Raw genomic sequence first — 18,504 nt, 5'->3', positions numbered from 1 at the left:
ACTGAGGCCCAAACCAGTTATATGATCGTCCAAGGTCACACAGGTAGTAAAGGGTAGTGTTAGGATTTGAACCCAAGTTCGGTGACGCCACAGTCAGAACTCCAGTGAAGCATTTTTTCATCCAACCACAAAGTTTCCAATCTTAAGGAGACTCAGAGCTGTTAGGATTTACTCCCTAAGGAGAAGGTTTTCTTCCTAGTATCCTGTCTCCTCCCCTCAAACCCTCCACTCCCAGCGCCCCTCAGGCCACACTAAAACCATCTCAGAACAACAGCAATTCAACCTGTCCCAAGGAAGGAGATTGCACAGACTCCTGACCTCAACCCCCTGAGCCACCAAGAAGCATTTCATCTCAGTTTGTTTCATCTTCAGGGCCCAGCAAGGCAGTAGGGGGTGGAACAGGATGGTAGAAGGAAACAAACAAGAGAAGGTAAGAGAAAGAAAAAGAGAAAAGACTAGGAATTAGAGAGGAATCAAGAGACATCAGGGGAGGAAACAGCAACCAAAAGGGAGAATAGTCCCCCGAGCATAGCAGACACTTCCTGCGTGGTCCGGTCTAGTCCTTTGATGTTTGTGACTTACTGTCTTCATGCCCACAATGGACTTCTCCACTTTGGTAACATAGGTGACATGGTCCTCATTGGATTTTAGTTCCTTCTGTTGGATCCTTTCATAGATGCCCACCACCAGCTCTCGGGGGATGTCAGCCCCATCATCCACGCCTAACAAAACAAGATATAACAGAGGTGACAAATTAGGCAAAAAAGTCAACCTTTGATAAGGATTATCTTCCCTCAACCAGGGCAAGGGGCTTTGTTGTGGTGGAAAACAAGGAAGGCCTACTTTGGCTACTGTCACTGAATTCCCAGAAAGCATAAAGGATGACAGTATCATTCTTCCCAAAAGGCAGCTCCCTACTCTGTGAGAGAGCAAGCAAGGTTCCCCTTCCTCCCATAAAACCTTGTCCTACAATTTCTTTAGATAAAATATGATGGTTCTAAAGTCAGCCAGACTGATAGGCTTTGTCCTTGCACTTGATCTGAAAGAAATCAAGCTTTGAGCAAGGAAGAAAGAGGAAAGTGAACACATGCCCCAATTCTAGGATGCTGTTGGTAGGCTTCTTTTGTTCCTCACCACTGGTTCTGTGGTTCAACGGCAGTAGAGAAGAGTTGGGGTGGTAGGCTTCATGAAATTATCTGTTAGCTGGCTTAAATGAGATGGGATTTGGGACTTGGCGGCACTTGGAGTCATAGAATATATTAGAGGGAGAAAGGAATTTCAGAATTTTCTATTCAACCCCTTTATTTTAAAGATGAGGAAACTGAATTCCAGAGAGGTAGAATGATTTGTCCAAAGTAAAAAATATAGTGGAGAGCTAGGGGGTTCTCAGTCTATGTTGACAAATGTCAGCTGGAATGAGGGGAATGGGAAGGGTGGGGGACATTTGTCCAATGGCATGTAGTGGAAACCTGTATCTCATGGGGTCAGGAAGGTGGTCCTTGGAAATTCTGGTTCAGGATCTGGCAGCGCAAAGATTTTCCCAGGCTGCTTCATGGAGGTAGCCACAGTACTGTTGAGTGGAAGGGGAAGAAGCAAGGAAACCCAATGCCTGTACCCACTCAGGGAAGGTCATACTCAAGGCATGCCCCCTCCTGTACCAACCCTCAACCATTCACTTGGAGTTAGCAGTTCTAGAACTTAGAGAATAGGGTTAAAATAATAGCCTCCCCACTATCCTCCTACCTCTCAGGTTCCGGATGAAATCCTCCAGCATCATCTTCCGGTCAGGCTTGATATTGGGACTATACATGTCTGTGTTGAGGAGGATGATGGCAAAGGCCAGGATGAAGATGGTGTCAGGGTTGTGGAACTGCTGTACTACCTCAGGATTGCACATGCAGTAGCGCTGGCTTGGAGAAACATAGAGAACATGCCCACTGAGACTTCCCATCCTCCTCTTTCTCCTTAAGCTACAGCAGGAGAGTAGAGGATACGCATGCATAAGAGCTTTCCAAAAGTGAGATAGCAGCATGAATGGAGTAGGACCCCAGGGTCTTTAGATGTAGGACAATTTCTCATCTTGTCTTCGAACACTTATTCTCTGTAATGTTCACAGACACGCGTGTGTTTATATACATACATGTATATAACATATAACAATACATGTATGTATACACATCTGTCTCTATTATTATATCTGTATCTGTTGTGTATGTATGTCTGTTTATATGAACATACATGTGTGCATATGCATGTGTGTACCTGTCCATGTCCACATATATGTACATGTGGATATATTGATTAATTGTTCGTTGTTAATTATCCTTTCTTATGTTGTTTTTGTCTCCTTAACCAGATTATATTCTCCAGGATGGGAAGGACTATTTCTTACATTCCTTGACATGCCTCACAGTACTCTCAAGCCTTCATGCCTTTGCTCATACTGTCCTCTAGGCATGGAATGTCATTCTCACTCTTCTACTAAATCCCCATCCAGCCTTTAAAGCCTAATTTAAATAAATGGCATCTCCTCCTGGAAATATACCCTGAATTGTTCTAATTGACAGAAATGGAGGATATATGTTTGTATCTCTCTAACGCACTTGTAGTAGAATGTTGCATGTCCTAAGTGTCTGTATTGGTACTTATCTGCCTACTAGATTTTTTGTTGTTGTTCAGTTGTTTCAGTCATACCTGACTGTTCATGACTCTATCTGGGGTTTCCTTGGTAAAGGTACTGGAATGGTTTGCCAATTCCTTCTCCAGCTTGTTTTGCAAATGAGGAAACTGAGACTAACAGGGTTAAGTGACTTACCTAGGGTCTAGTTAGTAAGTGTCTGAGGCCAGATTTGAACTCAGGTCTTCCTGACTCCAGGTCTGGCACTCTACCTACTGTAACATCTAGCATCCCTATACTAGATTATAAGATCCATGAGGACAGGAATCTCATCTTATCTAAACTTCATCTCTCCCTCAATCCCCAACACAGTGCTCTTCTTGGAGTCAGTGTTTTAATAAACATTTTCTGTTTCAGCTTTGCCCCGATAGGCAGTTAGCAAAGATTTGATGGTTGACTGACTGGTTGCCATGGATGAATCCTGAGGGATGGGAAGTGGAGAAGGTCTTGATGATACTCCCATTTCCCATTCCCCTTATACCTATAACAAATGTTATAGGTATTGACCTTTTTTCATTCCTTCCATATTGTCCCCAAATATTGGCTCATTTCCCAGTATCTGAGGCTCTTCCTTCTCTCTCCCTTCCCCAAGATTTTCCTTCCCAGAGACTATGAGAGTTGGATGAGATTTGGGATCAGCGCTCAAGGTCGCTCCTACCTGAAAGCTTCGATGAGCCGCTCCACCTTCTGGGCCTCACCTTGGACCCGGATATGGGCCTGGAATTTCCTCAGAGCTTCGTCTAATTCCATGTTGGAAAAGTCCATTTCATCCACCACACAGCTTGGGGGAGTTAGTAGGGGGCAGAGATAGGATAGGAAAGGGAGATGATCAGAACAGGTCCTATACTGCAAAACTTCTCAACACCAATGGGAAGTTAAGAACCAGAAGGGCATTCCATCCACGCAGAACACAGATTGACCTCTCCTCTCACTGTGTAGAAACCCCATCCCAGCTGATAGGAGTTAGCTTTTATAGCCTATGGGTAGTGGGTTGGGGAATGTAGAAGAAGGGAGAGGATGAGTCTGAGGTCTACAATCTAAACTCTTTTATCACTCACTGTGACCCCATCATCCTCTCCATTTGTTATTCTAAATCCGAACAGAAATTAGTCAATGAGCATGAAGGCGCTGTACTAAGCCCCAAAGAATTAATCAGAAATAGTGCTGATTAAAGTGCTGATTAAAAGTGCTCTGTTCGATGATGGCCATACTGAGAGGAAAGAGTCCTCCTAGAATCATAGAATGCCATGGCCAGAAATGCCCTGAGTGGAAACGAGATTTGCATTTAGAGTTAGAGTCAGATGACTAGGATTCAAATCTCAGCTCTTCTATTTATTAGTATATGACCATAGCCAAGTTACTCAATTGCTCGAGGTCCCTCGCTTATGAAAATGTCACCGATAACACCTGTTCCATCCCCTTCACCACATTGTTGTGGGGATCAAGTTTGTTAACCTGATAGTGCTATTTAAATGTTAGCTATTATGATTATTAAAAGGATTGGAATAGGGTCCAACTCTAAATTCTGTAAGCCTGGTTCACTTTACAGATAAGGAGACTGAAGCTCAGTGATTGGATCTTATTTGCCCTGGAGTGTACATCACATTAGTGGCAGAGTCAGGACCGGACCCAGATCTTCTAACCTGATTGTTATCTCCAGGCGTTCAGAGAGCTGACACCTGTTGGCATGAAATGAAATGAAATATGTTTGACCTGACCCCAGACAGTAGAACAAGGAGCAACGGGTACAAGCTGCAGAGACGCAGAGTGAAGCTTGATGTCAGCAAAGAAAAACAAAAAGCAAAAACCTTGCTCACAATCAGAACGTTCTCACAGGAATGCACTGCCTTGGTGGTGGCAATTTCTACCATTTCTTTAAAATGTATACTATTGTGTGGCTTATGTTTCTGTTGTGATAGTAACACCATCCTCCTCCTCCTCTTCCTCCTCCTCCTCCTCATCATCACCATCATCATCACTAGACTGCTATTCCACCATAACTAGAAGTCTTGAAGAGGATATTGGTTGACCATTTATTTGTCAGGGATGTCAGGCAGGGCATTCTAGTTCACTCGAAGCAGGTGAAGCAGATGACCTCTGAAATTCTGTTGGAATGGCAGAAAGAAGGCTCATCTTGGAAGAAGACTTGAATTCAAATCCTGCCCCATACTAGATTAGCAGCATAACCCCAGGTAAGCCATGTCTCTTTCACTGAGTTCATTTCCTTAACTGTAAAGTGGAGATGATAATAGAATGCAACAGTTTTTACCTTATAGAACTGTCATGAAGAACGCACTTGGCAAAACTCAACATGCCATAGGAAGAAATTTTAATGTCGTTAGGCTCTCTATCCGTATCTGCTTATTTGAGGCAGCTAGAATCCCTATAAATTCATAGACAGTGAAAGACTCTGACCCAACAGATGAGACCGTGTGGTTTAATGTGTTCATTTCCCTCTTCTAGTTGAACTGTGTGATCTTAACAAGATTTGATATCTCTGATTAAAAAATAAAATAAATGAGGCAGTTAAATGATGCAGTAGATAGGGTGCTTGACCTAGGGTCAAGTTCAAATCTGATCTTGGACACTTAATAGCTGTGTGATTGTGGGCAAGACATTTAACCTCTCTGCCTCAGTTTCTACATCCCTAAAATGGGGGTAATAATAGCTTCCCAGGGTTGTTGTGAGGATCAAATGAGTTAATGTTTGTGAAGTGCTTTGCAAACCTGAAAATGCATTTACACAAATGCTGGCTATTATTATTATTTTGTTATTATTCATTCTCTACCACACCCTGCCTTGTTTTGACCTGCTCTTACTTCCCTTTGGTTTGTATTTTCCCTTTTTCCTCCCCTTTCCACAACATACATGTACACACATATGTATATATACACATACATGCACATATATACATACCATACACATACCTATACCTATACCTATACCTATACCTATTCCTGTATTATACATGAGAAAGGGAAGATTTCTCAGGTCTCTTCCAGTTTTAAATCCTATAATCCTGTGATCTCCAACCCCTCCCCAACTGCTTCCAGGTTCAAGTTCTTCCAGGGAGGGATCTTTCCACCAGTCTGGGGATGCCTCTGCCCACAGTCTATTCACAAGGAAAGAAAAATCTAGGTCCCAAGAAGCAAGATGAGCCATCCATGGAGAATTGTTTGTTTGCCTGCCTGATTTTTCTTTTCCTTCAACCTGAAGCTGATCACAGGAGCCATTAAAGGTAGTTTATGGAGCTGAAGAAGCTCTAAGAGCTATTGCGTTCCTCTCCCCTCCCTTCTCTTTCCCTCTCTCACCCCAGCCTGCTTTCTCCTCCAATCTTCTTTCCTTTGGTTATTTTTATAGTCCCACATGATTGCCAGAGGCTCTGTCAAGCTAGACAGAGCTCACTGGTTTGACAAGAAGATATGGCTCTGTGCCAGACTCACCTGTCTTCCATTCCCTGGGATTCACAGGATAACAAAATTTAGTGCTGGAAGGGGCCTTGGAACTTATCTAGTTCAGCGCTTTTATTTTACAGATGTGCAAACCAAGTCCCTAGAAGGTTAAGAGACTTGCCCAAGGTCAAAGGGCACAATAAGTGTCAGAGCTGTTCCTCAGACCCCTATCTTCTGACTCAAAAATCCATTGTGATTTTCATAAGACTTTTTATCTCTTTGTTTAGCATACCCAGATTTTCCCTTGGTCTTTTTCCAGGAGAGAAAGAAGGAATATCAGGGGCTTGAACCCTTAGAATCTCTGTCAAGTAGCCTAGAATTTTGCAGGATTCATAGATTTTAAGGGACCTTAGAGGTCATCTAGTCCAACTCCCTCATTTTATAAATCAGGAAATGGAGAAGTTCAGTGAGCTTGTGACTGACCATAGACACACAAATTGGGGCAGAATAGATTTTTTTGGTATGCAGAATTGCCCACCTTAGGCAGGTTCTGAGGTTCAAGGGTTATATCCTCTGCCTAAGGCAGAGAGCAGGATAGAGTATGGACATGACAGGAAGAGAAGGGCCAAGACAAGGACTAAGAGGGAGTAACAGGATAAGGAATGGGCCTCAGACATAGCTCCCCTTGCCACCCCCTGCTAGTGTTAGGAACCTGTATCTAAAAGCCTAGTCAGAAAACACAGGTCCTCCTTAGTTCTCAGGTGTCACCTCTCCCAGCACATCTTGGGCCCCCCTTATACCAGATCAGATCTTGAGCCATTTAATGTCCTCACTTTTATGAACCTCAGTTGTGCATGTGTGTTGGGCAGAGGGCCAGAGTAGAGACCAGATAATGATGAAGGTCCCCAAAGCATGGACAGCATTCTTTTCTTTAGTATTTATATAGTACTTTGAGGTTTGCAAAGCGCTTTACAGATATTATCTTGATTGATCCTCACAACAAACCTGGGAGGTAGGTGCTACTATTGTCTCCATTCTACAGTTCAGGAAACTGAGGCAGACAAAACTTGTGTGGCTTGTCCACAGTCACACCTAGTAAGTCTCTGAGGCGGGGCTTTGAACTCAGACCTTTGTGATTCCAGGTCTAGCACTCTTTTCACTTTGCTACCTAGCTCCCTCTAGATGAGGAGAGGAGGAAAATCAAATTTTTTCTCTATCTTTTTCTGGTCCTCATGATCACCACAAAGATCAAAGATAAGCAGAGGCACTAGGTTACACCAGGTATCTTAACACATTTTGTGAGTCAATTCAATCTGGAGAGGATCTCACAGGAGGGATCTCTGTGAGCTGAGAGGAGGTGACTGGTGATGAGAAACCAAGGAGGTAGACCTGGAGCTCCTCTCCTCTCTGAGGTCTGCCTAGCCAAGAGTTAAGAACCCGATGGCTCTCTTGGGTAGAGTGCTAATGTCTGGGAATCATCCTGCCAGTACAGGAATGTGGCTAAAACAAAGACATTTTCTATTTTCCCAAGTTTCCCTCACAGTGGTGGGGCAAGAATTTTGTCCAAATATGAGAACTGATGACATGTCTGGGTATTTGATATGGAAAATGAACAGAAAAAGATTCTGGGTTCAGCCAAGGAAAGAAATAAAAACAGTTGAGGTTTACTCAAGCTATTGATAGGGATGGCACTATGGTGACAGGAAAGAAATTAAAGGAAATGGTGATAGGAAGAGTACTTGATCTACAAGTACAACATGGTAGGCAGAGGAACAGAATTGAAGTACCATGGACTAAATCTCTACAGTCTCCCCATGGGTACATCAAAAATTTTTTTGAGGACAAGATTACTGAGTGTGAGGGTACATAAATGAGGAGAGAGGATAGGATAGAGGGGAATATGTGGTGGCCCCATCATTGAGTCCCTAGGTGAACAGCAAAGCAATGCTAATTTTATAGTCTTTCATCGAGAAGAAGGATGGCAGAAGGCCACCTTCTCTCATGGTGAGACACATGTCTCCACAGACAATACCCGCCTCAAGAGAAGGGAAATTTGAAAATTTGAACTCCTGTTGGTAGATGGTGCCCAGAAGGCTGAAGTGAGAGGGGCATAGGGACCCAGAGAGAAGAGGACACAGCCAATAGAAAGGAGATTGATCATGAGAGAGGAAGGTAGCAGAATTGGATCATATGATTTGTGTAATTTTTACCTTGGAAGATATGTTGAATCTATTAAGATGCTGTTCAATAGGCATAATTTGAGGTTCAAAAATCAGATTGTGTGACAAAGATCTGGAGGCTTTAGTGGACTCAATTAACTTTGGTGGCTACCACCTCGTCCTGCTGAATCACATTAAGCTTGCAGTGGGTGCCATTTGCCAACAGGAGTTCAAATTTCCCTTCTCTTGAGGGAGGGTATTGTCTATGGAGATCATAACTCCCACTAGGAGAGAAGGTGGTTTTCTATTACCCTTCTTCTTGCTCAAAGACTATAGGATTAGCATTACTTTGCTGTTCACCTATGGACTCAATATTGGGACCACCACATATTCCCCTCTATCCTCTCCCCTCTCCTCATTTATGTACCCTTCCACTCTATAATCTTGTCCTGCAAAAACAAAACAAAAACCTAACCACATGTAACTATGCTTTCCCTATCTTGTACTGGAAAAGCCGATTTTTGAACCCAAATTATGCCTATGGAATATTGCCTTATTAGATTCAGCCCAATGCTCTTTGGACCCTAACTCTGCCATTTAGTATGTTAGCTATCCCTCCTGATTGGGAAAGAAGATTCACTTTCTTGGTCCCTTGGGGACAGAACCTAAGAATCATAGACATTAGCATTAGAAGTGACTTTAGAGAAAACCTAATTTTACAAGTGAGAAAAGTAGGACCTAGAAACAAGAAGCAGTTAGGTGGTTCAGTGGATAGAGCTCTGGTCCTAGAAAGACCAGAGTTTAAATTTAGCCTCAGAAATTTATTAACTCTTTGACGCTGCACAAATCACTTAGTTTCTGTTTGCTCAGTTTCCCCATCTGGAAAGTAGGGACAATAATAGCACCTGAATCCCAGAGGTGTTGTAAGGATCAAATGAGATACCTGGAACATAGCAGGTGCTATATAAATGCTAGCTGTTATTATAATTAAGAAGTGACTTGCCTAAGGTCACTAGCAGTGACTAGATTCAAACCAGGTTCCCTTACATCAAATCCAATGCCTTTGCCACTACATCGGCACAGAGCTCAAACACATGTTGTCCTCAGGCCGAGATCTCATCTGTCTGCCCTCTTGTTCTCCCTTGGCCTTTGCATTCACAGATACATTAAATACCTTTCTTCTCGTTGTGCAGGGTGGCATCCATAGAACTCTAAGCACTGGCTTCCCCATGGTAGCATCAATGGCAGGAGTATGGGGGCAGATTGGAGTGAGGGGGGAGGCAGGAAGCAGCTGCACTAGTTAGAATGGAGGGGGAGTGGGAGTGAAGGGGGGCCACGGTGGATGGGAGTGCAGAGGTGGAAAGAAGTGAGGAAGATGTACTCATTGGAGCACAATGGCCTATTTCCCAGCTCTTCTGCTCAGGTGACAATGCAGCAAGCCTGGGGCTGCAGCTAAAAGCTTCAGTAATGAGGCAAGAGGTCACGTGTGGTAGGGCCTTGGGATCTAGGAAGCACAGTCAGGTGGAAACTCTCCCCAATCCACAAGACACAAAGAACTGAATACATAGTTCCTGCCTACCTGGCCACTGGGAAAGGACTTTAGGCTTGGGGGGGGGGGCGGGGCAGGGGAGGGAACTGGATTGGGGTGGAATGCAGGGGGCAGGATGCTGGCCCCATTGTGGAAGTCTGGAAGAAGTGGACCCAGCTGTTTTAGGGACCTTGCCTGCTCAGCTGTAAGCTGCAGAAGCCTTAGATCTGCAGACATTGTTTCAGATCCCAGGGCTGCCACTTCTAATTGTGTGACTGTGGATAACTCACCTCCCCTCTCTGGAAATTTCAATATAATTTGTTTCTCCTGTAATCTTGTGTTTTATTTTATGTATTTAAAAACATTATTCTGAGAAAGGCTTCATCAGACTCCCAAAGAGGTCCAAAAAAGGTTAAGAACCCTTACCCTAGATGAAAGTTAACTTTCCCTCCTCAAATTTTGTCAGAGCATGTTTTCTGAATCACTTCCTATCCCCCACCAGACAGTATGCTTCTTGAGGGCAGGGAATGCGGTTTTCTGTCCTTGTATCCAACTAGCACAGTGCCTTGCACATAATATATGCTGAATAAACATGAATTGATTTGAAAACACCTAACCCCTAAGCAGGATTTTGAGACCAAATGGTGCTCCTTGTAGAACCTATATCAGATTACATGCTGTCTTGGGGCGGGGAGAAGGGAGGAGAGGGAAGGGAAAAATTTGGAACTCAAAAATTTGTGGAACTGAGTGTTGTAAACTAAAAATAAAAAATAAATTAAAAAAAGAAGAGGTTAAAAAAAAAAGCCCACTGGCTCCCAGGCAGACCACCAGAAACATGCCCCCATTGCCTTCAGGTTACCTGCTCTTGCTGAGGCCCTGGCCCTGACATAGGATCGTGTAGAAGAAAGAGCCTGCCCCCCTGTAAGTAGACTGCATGGTTACCAATGCATTATTAGGCAATACTCCTGCCATTTTGGTCTCTGTTGCACGTGACTGGCACTAAATCAGTCTACCTGGGAGCTGTCCCTTCCTGAGACTTCACAGTGGGGACTTAGAAGAGGGCAGCCTGTGGTATGGTCAGGTAGATTTTTCATGCTGTGTGTGTGAAAGGAAATGTTCTCAGGCAACAGCTGAGATTGGCTTATATGATCACACCTGTGACCAAGGCTAGGCCTGGGAATTCCTCAGCCTCTGGCAAAATGGTATTCTTGAGGATTCCTCTGACTCTGTGGCACTGATTGTCTGATTGCTACTTAGCCCTGACCCTGGTGCTTCACCCAGCCATTGGGTGCCACCCAGAGGGTGTGCTGTGGAGCATTGGCCCTTCAGTCTGTGGGAGAACCTTCCCATTTAGTATTTTTCAAGAAGGGGAGGCAACTGCCTTTGGATACTGACTGCCCAGTAACCTGCAACCCAGCCATCTTGTAGGCATCATCCCATGCCTGGCCTATTCCCAGCCACTCCTGATACCTGGGCACAGTTGTCACGCAAGGAACTGTGTAGTGTAAGCGAACACAAGAGAATACAAGAAACAGTAGAAAGAGTACCAGAAGCTCTGAGTTTAAGACCGGGTCTCATGACATTAGGTCGTGTGACAAAGGGCAAATCGCTGACCTCTCTGGACTAATTTCCTCATTTCATAAAACAAAGAGCTTGGATGAAATGCTCTCTGAGGTCTCTTCCAGCTCAAATATTCTCTGACTGTTTTATGTGGCACAGATTGTATATATACCACACTTTGCCTTCAAATGGATATGCAAATGAGAAATAGAGGAGAACTAATTAGACTCCTTCAGACAGAGCATGTCAGAGCCTGTCTCCTGAGTTTGATTTGATTTGTGTATGAATTATTAGTGGCTCAGGTTAGGGTGAGGACTCCCCTTTAGGTGGTTCTTTCCTATGTGTTTATTATGCAAGGGGGGTTATGCAAAAATCCCACAAGGACTCGGGAAACATAAGCACAGATGTTTCCTGTATTAGTACAAACAGGTATAGTCTTGCATAAAATTGCTTGTTAACAGTGATCTGTGTGCAGAGTCAGTCTGTGCTGCAGGTAAATGAAGCATTACTCCTGACTTTGCCTGTTCGACAATGATTCCATCATCTTGATTTTTTTTTCTTTTACGATGGCAAGCCAGTATCTAGCTCGCAGAAGAAGGATCACAGAGTCAGAAGGGGGAACTTCAGAGGTCCTCTAGCCTAATGACGAAACTGAGGCTCAGAAAAGTTAAGAGATTGGCTCAAGGTCACAAAGGTGGTAGGTAAGTGGCAGAGCCTATTGGAAGCTGGGAGAAAGTTAGGAGTCATACCGGTGATTGGTACCTAAGGAGGGAAAAGATCAAGAGAGAGAAGATATATAACTTGCATCCATGTTGAAGCTGGGGAAGGAGTGTTAGTGAGAAATGTGTTAACATTTGCAGGGATATTCAGATTAAAAAATATATATATATGTATGTGTATGTGCGCACATATATACATATATACATACATACCAGCATTAGAATGGAAGCCTTATTCATCTACTGCCCTAAGAGGTAGAAGCCACAATCTTGTTCTTGGCTCACATAATTCAGTTTGAAATGTGCCATCACCAGTGAGGATATTTTTATTAGTCTGTCATTCAGTTGTTTTTTCAGTCCTGTCCGACTCTTTGTGACCCCATTTGAGGTTTTCTTGGCAAAGATACTGGAGGGATTTGTCATTTTACAGATGAGAAAACTGAGGCAAACAGGGTTAAATGACTTGCCCAGCATCATACAGGTAGTACGTATCTGAGGCCAGATTTGAACTCAGGAAGATAGGTCTTCCTGACTCCAGGACCAGCACTTTATCCACTGTGCCATCTTGCTGCCCCAAAATGCTCTAAAGCAGGAGTGGGGAACCTGCAGCCTCAAGGCCACATGTGGCCCTCTAGGTCCTCAAGTGCAGCCCTTTGACAGAAGCTAAACTTCACAGAAAAAATCCCCTTAATAAAAGGATTTGTTCTGTAAAACTTGGACGCACCCAAGGACCTAGAAGGCCACGTGTTCCCACCCTTGCAAAAGTTTCCAAAAAGTGAGAAGTGGCCAAAGAATCAGAGCCAGTAGAAAATGACTCTGGAGAGGCTGCCTGCTTGTTGAAGAATGATTACAGGAGAGGGAAGATCTCTGAGTAGAAAACTTCATTTGAGGAAAGGGAGGGTTTGAGGGTTTGCTTGTTTTTTAGAATGGGGGCCAAGGCAAAAAGCATTCTTCCTTCACCACTACAATGTTGCTGAAAAATTCAGGAATTCCTGGCAAAATTTAGGATCCAAGAGAGGCTACCAAATAATGATCAGAAGTTAGCTGGTTTTTCCTTTATGTGCTCATGGGATTCAGCTGATGCAGATCTGACTAGAGTACAGGACTGGTCTTCTACTCAGGCATAATAACTGATTATCGAGGGTGCTGCAAGTTTTTTTTGGGGGGGGGGATTAGCTAAATCTACCCCCCTCCTCATTTTGCCCCTGTCCCTAACATCATCACTAAAGATGGACTGATTCTAGCACCACCCCAGTTTTCTTTTAAAATGCAAATTGCCCTGAGATAGAAAACATTTGCTGCAAGTCACACAAGTAAAGGAATTAGTGGTAGAGAAAAGACTTCTGACCAGTTGCAAGGAAATCACTTTGTACACCTTAAAACGCCACATAAATGTGAGTTATTCTTGTTATTATCACACCACACTGCCATAGATGCTAAAAATGGCAACTATCCATTATGTTCAAGGATATGCTGAGATGAGAGAAGCAATATTGTGTGAGAGAGAAAGGCCAGGATTGGGGTTTAGTCCCAGCCATGGCACTTAATAGCTGTGAATTTCACCTGCTTATCTCTCTGGGTTTTAGTGTCTTCATTTGTGAAGTGGAGATAACCTTACCTTACAGTTGTTGTAAGGAAAATGCTTTGTCATTCATGAAATGTTACAGAAATGTGAGCTGTTATTATAGCAGAGAGAAAGTTAATCAAGGGAAAGATCTCTGATTTGATCTTATCCTATTTGGGGTTCTGGCAAAGGGTAAGAAGCCAGACTATCCTGGAGGCATACGGCCCATAGACTACATCCCAGCCCATTACTGCTAGAGCACAGGCCAACCCATCTCCACCCACCTTTCCAGCCCACACACACACACACACACACACACACACACATCCTGTGCTCCCTCCCTGGAAGTTCCCATCTCCCGAGGAGTTTTGTCTAATGGCTTATTCCAGCAAAACCTGAAACATCTTAAGAGTAGCTTCTGTAAATCAGTGCCGAGACCTGAGTAATAGAAATGTAATTGGGTTGTAGGTATGCTAATGTTTATGCTAATTTTTGTAATGAGAAGATAATGAGATTTGAAAACGTGGAGGTAACTTCCTGAGGGGGATGTACAGACTATGCAAAAGTGAAGCAATTTAGTAGTTGTTTTAGAAAAAGGAAAGGTAAATTGTACAAAGGATGAGGAGGAGGAATGGGAGGTACTGAATAGAGAAAAGAAGTCTCTGTTGGATATGTGTTCTGGGTTTTGAGGCAGGAAGAAGAAAAGCTAATCAGTGAAATTCAGAGAAGCTATGGAGATGGGGTTCTGGTTGCTGTGGAGAGAGCAATTTTGATTTGGAATGGAAAGGTGGGTGTACAGCCCAGGAGAAAGCACTTTGCTTCAATGTTCTCAGGGTCGGAAAGCAATAGTAATGAATAAAAGGCTTTATAAACCATAAGGTTATGAAGGTTATATCATCATTATTTACTACTACTCCAGGTAAATTTGTAATCTTTTTCCTATTGAAACATTGTAAATACTAATTTATGGCTTTGTTTTCTTATTTGTTACACAATTAAGAACGTTCCTAGCCAGCTTCTGTCTGTGCAATGAATGGGAGGATAACAGCTCCTCTGAAGGTACTCCATCAAGGATCAAAACAAGAGTGCCAAACGGAAAAATATCAAAACATCTGAAGAAAGACTGCTGCAGGGGCTTTTACCAGCCCAGGTTCATTCAAAGAAATAGCCAGAAGCCTAAGGCACTAGGGAAGCAGTCCAGCTAGAAAAGTCTAGGTCAGGCAGTGAAATATACACTTAGAGCATGTGGAAGAAGAGGAAGCTAAGGGATACCTAGAGCTGCAGCTGTGTTCCTGGGAATGGGAAAGTGCAAGTGTAGATCAGGGTGAGCCAGAAATATTTGGAAGTTGCAACTGTGTCACTCTGACCCTGTCCTGGGGTTGGGAGCTGGCAGAATTTAGAACAGTCGAGCAGGGATCAGATTGGATCCCGGAGCTCTGAAAATTTATAGCTAACTAACCTGAATTACTCCTTAGAACACAGCACTCAGTACCTGGAGGAAACACTAGTAGGAAACCATTGCTTAGGAGGCCAGCTAGATGGAGCACAAGACCTGGAGTCAAGAAGACTCACCAGGAAGATACTTATTAGCTGTGTGACTCTAGACAAGTCACTTAACCCTGTTTGCCTCAGTTTTCTCATCCGTGAAATGAGCTGGAGAAGGAAATGGCAAATCATTCCAGTATCTTTGCCAAGAAAACCCCAAAAGGGGTTGTGAAGAGTTGGACACAACTGAAAACGACTGAACAACAAAACTGATCGGGACCAAACCAGGCCCCATCATTATTTCTAGGAGTTCTCAGTCTGGCCTTAACAGAATTCCATTTCAAGAAGGTTGGAAATATGAGTAAACAGAAGAAAATATTGACAATGAAGAACTTTTATGAACTCAGGGAAATCCAAGACCAAAACCTAGAAGAAAATAATTCCACGACAATAAGCAGAGTCTAAAAACAAGCAGGTTAGTTGTAAGGCCAACTTGAATTCCTGGAAGAAATGAAGCAAGAGTTCAAAAATAATACTGTAAATGAAACGAGAGCTATAAAAGAAAGAATAAGAAGGAAAATGAAGAGCATAGTATAAGATGTGGTAAACTTTACCCAAGTAATTTCCAAGATTGCTTGAATACTAGAATGGACCATATAGAAATCAGTGACTCCATAAAAAAAATAATGGAACAAAATTTTTAAAAATTGAAAAAAGAAGAAAACATTAGACATCCACTATTTAAAAAACTGATCCAGGAATGTGTAAAGGAGAAATAATTTAAGAATCATCAAACTACATCATTTTTTGTCTAAAAAACCAGAACACTATATTTCAAGAGATTAATAAAAATTGTCAAGATATATTAGAACCAGAGAGCGAATTACAAATATAAGAAATCCACTGGTTAACACCTAAAAGAAACCCTAAAATGAAAATTCCCAGAAATGTCAGAACCAAAATCCAGACCTTCTAAAAAGAAAAAAATACTGCAAGCCACCAGAAAGAAAGAAGTCAAGAACCAAAAAACCACAATCATAAGATCTAGCAGTTACCAATATAAAGGGGAGAAGAGCTTAGAACATAATATTCTCATAGATGGAAGATGAAAGTCTACAACTAAGAATAATACCTTACAAAACTGAGTAAGGTATGATAGGGGACCCAAAAACTATCAAAGAAAGAGGGAAAGGTCTCATATATACAAAAATATTTCAGCAGCTCTTTTCATGGGGCAAATCATTGGAACCTTAGGAAGTAGTCATCAGTTGAAGGAATGGCTGAACAAATTATAGTATATGAATATGGTAATGGAGCACTATTGTGCCATAAGAAATGATGAAGGCGGCAGGTAGGTGGCGCAGTGAGTAGAGCACCGGCCCTGGAGTCAGGAGGACCTGAGTTCAAATCTGACCTCAGATACTTGACACACTTACTGGCTGTGTGACTAACAGAAGTCACTTAACCCCAATTGCCCTGCCTTCCCCCCTCCAAAAAAAATGCAATTTGGAAATATTCAACAAAATAAATTTTAAAAATGGGGGCAGCTAGTCGGCACAGTGAATAGAGCAGCGGCCCTGGAGTAAAGAGGACCTGAGTTCAGATCCAGCCTCAGACACTTGACACATTAGTTGTGTGACTTTGGACAAGTCACTTAACCCCAATTGTCCTGCCTTCCCCCCTCAAAAAAAAAGAAATGATGAAGGGAACAATTTTAGAGAAACCTGAGAAGTCTTGAACCAATGTAGGTTAAAATGAGGAAAATTTATACTAAAACAACATTGTACAGTGGCAGCAGATAGTATATACTAACTAAAACAACTCTATAAAGATGAACAACCTTGAAAGACTTAAGAACTGTGATCAATGCATTGACTAATCATGATTCCAGAGGACTGATGAAGAAGAATGCTACTTATCTCCTGGTAGAAAGGAGATGGACTAAATGTACACAATAAAGCATACATTTTTTTGGATGTGACAAGCATAAGAATTTTTTTCCCTTGACAACACAAGAGCTGGGTTTTTTTCCTTCCTAGAAGGCGAGATGGAGAAAAATAATAATTTCTTGTTTGTCAAGTAAAAATTTTAATAAAGAAATTTTAAAAAACAAAACAACAAATGAAATAAATCTTTTAAAAAGGGAGAAGAGAATAAGCATTTATATAGCTCCTCCTATGTGCAAGCATTGTGCTTTTACAAATATTATCATATTCAGTCTTCACAACAACCCTCAGAGGGAAGTGCTATTATTAGCCCCATTTTACAGTTGGGGAAGCTGAGACCTGGTAAATGTCAGATCAGATTTGAACTCAGGTCTTCCTGACACAGGCTCAGTGCTCTATCCACTGTACCACCAGCTGCCTCAACAAAAACAAGAACTTCCAAGCATTCCTGATGAAAAGATCAGCACTGAAAAGAAACTTTGAAATACAAACACAGAAGATAAGAAAAACCAAGGACTGGGGCAGCTAGGTGCTGCAGTGAGTAGAGCACCAGCCCTGGAGTCAGGAGGACCTGAGTTCAAATCTGACCTCAGACACTTGACGCACATACTAGCTGTGTGACCTTGGGCAAGTCACTTATCCCCAATTGTCCTACAAAAAAAAAAGATAAACCAAGGAAGGCAAATACATCTGCGAAATTGAAAGGAACTACCATACATACATACATATATATGAAGTGATTCTATACTAATTGAGAGAGAAGAAACAAAGTCCCTTCAGAACCCTAATGTCATTAAGGGTCATAGAGAAAGTTAAATAAAACAAACAGAAGGCCTGAGGGATAGTTTTGTTTAATTTTGATGGTTTTGAAAAAATAAAATAAAAAGAAGGGAAAAGGAATACACTTGGGGAAGAGGGGAGAAAGAAAGCAATAAGACTTATAATCTTACATAGATGGGGTATGTGAGAAGATTATACAAATGTTGAGGAAAGGGTTGGGGGAGGGGAGCAGGCTTCACAAAAACCTCACTTTCATCTGAACCATATAAAGGAGGGATAAACACACATACTTATATACATACACACACACACACACACACACACACACAGAATTTGGTGTAGAAATATGTCACATATAAAAGGGAAGCAGAAGGACCATGGACAGAGAAAGGGGGATAAAATCTTAAGGGAACTTTTTATAACCAAAACAAACTATTCTCATGGAGTAGGTTATGTGTGGAAGATTAAAAGCAAAAAGTAAAGCTAAGAATCTGTGACTAGGCTCTGTATAGGGGAAGCTGGGTCAGTTGAAAGGAAGCAATTTATTTTTATTAGAATCACTAGTGTTGTACACATACTTTACTCTCCACTTCTTTGTAAAGAGAAGAGCAAAGGGCAAAGAGAAGTTTAACTGGATAGGATGAAGGGAAATATACAACTAACAGTCATAACCATGAATGTGAATGGGATAAAT

The 18,504-nt window shown here is 42.3% G+C and overlaps 1 protein-coding gene across 2 annotated transcripts in view; it reads right to left on the bottom strand.

Annotated features, from left to right (window-relative positions):
* Positions 1 to 18,504, bottom strand: part of IQSEC3 (IQ motif and Sec7 domain ArfGEF 3) — a 153,658-nt gene that overhangs the window by 13,436 nt on the left and 121,718 nt on the right. For both annotated transcript variants that reach the window (XM_036758351.1, XM_036758352.1), the window contains 3 exons: positions 3,336 to 3,458; positions 1,744 to 1,910; positions 583 to 722 (listed from right to left, as the gene is read on the bottom strand). In XM_036758351.1, coding sequence (XP_036614246.1) covers positions 583 to 722; positions 1,744 to 1,910; positions 3,336 to 3,458 — 430 coding nt within the window. The remainder of the gene's footprint in view (positions 1 to 582; positions 723 to 1,743; positions 1,911 to 3,335; positions 3,459 to 18,504) is intronic.

The sequence above is a fragment of the Trichosurus vulpecula genome, chromosome 5 (genome assembly GCF_011100635.1).
Source record: "Trichosurus vulpecula isolate mTriVul1 chromosome 5, mTriVul1.pri, whole genome shotgun sequence".
NCBI lineage: Eukaryota > Metazoa > Chordata > Mammalia > Diprotodontia > Phalangeridae > Trichosurus > Trichosurus vulpecula.
Note: the sequence above shows the minus strand (reverse complement) of the source record. Positions and strands in the feature narration are given on the sequence as shown.